General features: G+C 24.2%; 1 protein-coding gene across 1 annotated transcript in view; it reads left to right on the top strand.

The window, feature by feature from the left end:
* Positions 1–4,974: 4,974 nt before the first annotated feature.
* Positions 4,975–6,000, top strand: part of LOC100208025 (tight junction protein ZO-2-like) — a gene marked incomplete at its 5' end in the record, with an annotated part of 36,629 nt that continues 35,603 nt past the window's right edge. Inside the window, 1 exon segment of the mRNA NM_001309750.1 lies at positions 4,975–5,083. Coding sequence (NP_001296679.1) covers positions 5,051–5,083 — 33 coding nt within the window.

The raw sequence follows: 6,000 nt of genomic DNA, 5'->3' as shown, positions 1-6,000 counted from the left end.
TATAAAATTGTTTGAAATTTTATCCATACGCATATGTGGTAAATTCGAATTTTTGATTTGTGGGTGACCATTTTCAACAAGAAAATCGAATTAATGTTCTTTTCATTACTTTTGTACAAATATTTACGATCCAGGAACATGGGGTCATAAAAAAGTCAAAGCCCTAATATATATATATATATATATATATATATATATATATATATATATATATATATATATATATATATATATATATAACAACAACAACAAGCTATTTATTTTCCGTAAATAATTTTTACAATAGTTTTGATAATAATAATAACAATGATAATAGTAATAATTAATAATACATTATAATAATATAAGAAAAAAAAATTAATACAAATTATAATAATAGAAATAATAAGTATGTTCACAATAATTCCAATTAAAAAAGAATAGTAATAAATAATATTATAATGATAGTTACAAGAACGAAACTATTTATAATAATATGTTATTGGTTTATTAGGTTGGTGTCACTCATACAGAAACCTGATGAAAATATGACACCAGTTTTTAAATATATACTCTAAGTAATAATATATATATATATATATATATATATATATATATATATATATATATATATATATATATATATATATAATATTATTACTTATATTATTATATGTTTATATATAATAATGTATATATATATATATATATATATATATATATATATATATATATATATATATATATATATATATATATATATGTATATATATATATATATACATATATATATATATATATATATATATATATATATATATACATATATATATATATATATATATATATATATATATATATATATATATATATATATATATATATATATATATATATATATATATATATATGTATATATATATATATATATATATATATATATATATATATATACAGTGGCGACAAAATAAATAGCACAGATCAGCCAAAAAAAATATTATTTTTAGAAGATAACATTACTGAGTAAGAAAAGAAAGTAACTTCGTTAAAAAAAAAGTACAATCGTATAAATGATTTAGAAGTACAGAATAAGGGGGCAGTTTAAATAGCTCACCCTGTACAAAACTATCATTTCGTCCTTTTGCTACCAAAATCATTGAGGTTCTTTGTATAAATAGTTTAGAAAACTTTATTAGAGGTAAATTAATATTTAGTGGGGTATCCTTTTGAGTCAATAACTGATTGACAACGACAACCCATTGACAAGATCAATTTTTGACATCGTTCAGGCGTAATGGCGTCCCAAGCAGCCTTTATTTCAATCCAAAGTCGGTCTAAATTTGTTGCAGTTGACCGGTTTATGTTTCTGTCAACTTCCTCCCACAAATTTTCTATCGGATTTAGGTCTGGTGACTGTGCAGGCCACTCCAATACATTAACCTTTTTAGCGTTAAACCACATTTTAACGCTTTTGGCGGTGTGCTTAGGGTCTTGTTGGAATTTCCAAACCAAAGGGAGATTTTCCTCGGCATATGGCAACATGACGTTTTCAAGTATTTCTTTGTACATGTGTTGATCAATTGTCCCTTGAATTCTATGCAACGGGCCCACACCACACCATAAAAAACTGCCCCAAACTATCACATTGCCACCACCATGTTTTACGGTCTTAAGAGTATAGCGAGGGCTGAGTTCTTGGTTTTGGGGACGACGAACATATTGTTTTCCGTCGGATCCAAAGCGATTAAACTTTCAAAGCACATTTTGCCAAAAACATAAATCTTTGTGTACGTGCTGTTTTGCAAACTTCAAACGGCTGACGAGATTACGTTTTGAGACCAATGGTTTTTTTCGGGCAACCTTTCCAAATAGCTTATTTTCGCGTAAGCGACTTTTAACAGTGCTGACAGACTGTTCAAATTTTAAATTTTAAGCAATTTATTCTTTATTTTTTGGTGCGCCAACAAAAGGATTCAGCTTATTAATACGGGCAATTTCTGCGTCTTCTCTGGGGGTTGTCTTTCGTTTGCGAGACTTGGGTTTTTTGTTGCTTAATGAACCAGTATCGTTAAATAAATTAATAGCATTGATAACTTCTTACGAGAACAACCCAATCTTCGAGCTATTTCAGAATTGTTCAATTCTAGATATCGAAATGCCTGTACTTGTCCTCGAAAGACATCTGTTCCATGTTTACCTCGTCCCATAGTTGATAGATAATGAATTTTTTTTTTTTGTTAAATGAATTACAAGAATATTCTTTAAATACTGAATAGAATGATTATCTTTTGATATAATAAAAGAACTTAGGTTTTTTTTAAATAAAAAGTAAATGTGTGCTATTTAAAATGACCGTCAAAAGGTAAACACAAAGGTAAAATACACTAACATAGTTTATATATATATATATATATATATATATATATATATATATATATATATATATATATATATATATATATATATATATATATATATATATTAAATTAACTTAGCTAAAATCATAACTATTCATGTACAATTTTTGAACTGTTATGTCTTTGAACCGACAACGTTTAAATGTTTGCTTAAGTGTTTATTTTCTCTATACATACTACGTAGCATCTATGCTACGGTAGCATGTGTACACTTATTTCATATATTATAAAACCGCATTAAAAAATTTTGTTTTTTAAAGTAATTTTTGAAAAAGAGCCCCCTCTAATGGAGTTTGAGCAGTTTCTGTAGTCCACGAAACATTTAGGTTTTACCTGAAAATACAACTTACATACTTTTTAACTCACACACTAACTATATGAACACAAAAAATGTTTAATAATGAATTAACATAAGTATCGACGAGTGTAGGAACTGCCATACGCATGAAAAAAAAAGAAAATATTGTGTTAAAAAATGGTAAACCAATGGATTTTTTTTATTATCAAAGTAAGCAACATTCCGAAGAGTTTTTTGAATTAATTTGATAAGACATTGTTTAGCAATACAAATCTTGTATATTTGCAAACAACCTTTTGATTTTATTTTTTTGAAACTTAAAAAACGCTAATAAATAAAACCATAGTGCGATAAAAATAAATGTTTGTCGACAAAAACATGCTCAAAGTTGAGTCTTGATTCAACCGATATTTAATAATTTACTGACTGAAAATTTTATATGTATTTATGTTGTTATTTATAAAACCAGAGTTATATTTTACGTTTTTATTTATTAAATATTTTAATTTATTTAATAAATATTATTTAAAAAAATATTTAATAAGTTTAAAATTTTTTAAGTATTTCTCCATAAAATTAATGTTATATTAAATTTTCGTTAAGGACGCAATGTTAATCCTTCCCTCCCGCAATCTAACAATTATAAAATGCTCAATGTTATATAAAGTCGCAAAGGATAACTCATTATGCGCATGTAATGTATTCTTTATCAACACTTTTGGTTTTATATGTCAATAATGTATACGTGCACATATATTTAAAATAATATATTTAAACTTTTTAAAACATTTGTTATTGAACTGTTTGTATATGTAATTTGAATGTTTCTTATTTTAAACATTTCGAATTTGATCAGTGCATTTGTTTACATTTGTCAGTGCATTTTATATTGTAGTACATATGTCAAGATTTTTCTTGTTAAATTAGGTTCGGTTTTTTTGTTTAAAAAGACATTTATTTAGCTTATATCAAATTCTTAATGAAAAAACGCTATACTAAGTTATGCATTTTTTAAAGATTTATTTCTTTATTTCTTTTATGTTGTTGCAATTTTAACTTTGACACAAATAAATCAGTAGTGTGAAAAAAAATTTTAATTACCTTATTTTAGTTTATTTTATAAAATTAATATACTAACTATTTATTGCCACTATTTTTAACTTAGTGAATTTTCTAAAGCATAGTAAATATTTTAAAATGTAAAAGTATTTTCCTATCTACATTGTATTAATGCTTACTTTTTCATTATTCAGTACGTACTTTTTATACTTTACACACCTATTGGATATAGTAAAGAACATCAAACAACATCAGATTGTCAATATATTACTAAACTAGACCTATATTTTCTGGGCAAACAAAACCACTTAAAAGAAATCTGTAAAGAATATTTTATGTACCACAAAGAACTCAGTATTTAATTTTATAGGGAACTAACAGAGATTAAATATGACATAGATGTAATATGAAAAAGTTTAAACATTTTATTATTTATAAATATTTTTTAAATTAGTTTATACAATTTTTGAAAAACACTTTGGAAGTATAATCTTTTTTTAAATATTTAATTTGCATTTATTTGAAAACTGAAAAATTTCTATAACCAATAATATACTTTGATATACTTTTTATGCATAAATGTCAATATACAAAAAGGAGTACCAAAAGTTAGTAATATATGGTGGTTAATAAAGTTCTGAAGTATTATCTGTCATAGTTGTGACTGCATAAGGTATATCTAGGTTTTAAAAATTTTGTTTTACATAATACTTCAAACAACACTGTTTGATATGGAACATACAACGATTTAATATAAAACAAAAGGAATGGAGATAGTAGCATAGTTTGAGAAGGAAAACTCCTTATATAGTTGTTGATATTGGTAGAAAGAGCTCCTGAACTTTAAGTGGGAATCTTCCTAATGGTAGTATCAAAATAAAAATACTTAGTTTAATTTAATTTAATACCAAGAACTATAATTGGTTGTAAAATAACTTTTCTTATCCTATTATGTCTTATTTTAATAAAAAAAATCCTATGTTGAAAACCGATCCAACTAAGCAAGAGTGGAACCATGGGGGTTGAACTTTACAAATAATTTCATAAAGGTCTATAAATTTTTAGTGATCTCTTTTAAATTTGTACTGTTCCCTAAATTTGTACTTTATAACTTTAAAGTTTGGTTCTAGTTGTTTAGTCATGGTTTAATTCTGATAAATTTCATATTAGTAATAATAGATTATAGTAATAAATATTTATTGGTAAAATTAAGCAAATTTATATTTAGTTATAATAATAATAACAATTGGTATACGTACAAAATACTTAAAGATAAGGATTTTTGCAAAATTTGATAATGCCTGCCTCAACAAAAGGTGGAAGCAAGCAGGTAAGCTTACTTTTAATCTTTGTTTTTTGTAATGTAAATATTATTTGTAAAATTTTTGTTTTTAATTTTATTTGTAAATTAATAAAAGTAACAATAGGTTTTATTGGTAACCTACTCAGCTCTAAAGGTTTGTTTAATATTATCTTACTCAACTTTAAAATTTTGTTGAGTCTTATCTTACTTAACTTTAAAGGTTTGTTAGGCCTTATCTTACTCTTTACTTTGAAGGTTTGTTGGGCCTTAACTTACTCAACTTTAAAGGTTTGTTAAGTCTTAATTTACTCAACTTTAAAGGTTTGTTGAGTCTTAACTTACTCATCTTTAAAGGTTTGTTAAGTCTCAACCTAATGACTCACTTAGTTAATTATGTGCATTTAAAGAAACAAATCTTTAACTAATAAAAATATAAACTATTCTTCTTTAGTTAATCTCTTAAATTTAAACCTAGTCACTGTTTTTTTAATTTCTTACTAAATTTTGAAGTCATTTTTGTCATTTTAATTTTCATTAAACTTTAAACTTTTTAAATCTTTAATAAAAAAACCTAGTGAACATAATTTCAATGTAACTAATTTATACATTTACTATTAATCAATTTGATTAAAATTTAATGTTTTACATATTCAAATACCAATTGAATTAAAATAAATAGACAGATTAGCTGAAATACTTAATAAATAATGAATCACTTTAAAGGTTTTACTTGCTGCAAGTAGGCTTTTAAAAGTTTACAATTGAATTATTTTTGGATTTATAAGCATGGAAAATATCTCACATCAGGTTAGTTTTCTTGTAATAGCATGTCATATATAAGTATTTTCAACATCTTCAGTATTTTGATTCAACTAAATCAAATTTTTTTATTAAAAACAGTTTTATAAAAATATGTTAAATGCTTTAAAATTCAAAAATCTTTT

This window comes from Hydra vulgaris, chromosome 09 (genome assembly GCF_038396675.1).
Source record: "Hydra vulgaris chromosome 09, alternate assembly HydraT2T_AEP".
In the NCBI taxonomy this organism is placed as follows: Eukaryota; Metazoa; Cnidaria; class Hydrozoa; order Anthoathecata; family Hydridae; genus Hydra; species Hydra vulgaris.
This window is presented reverse-complemented; position numbering and strand designations above follow the sequence as displayed.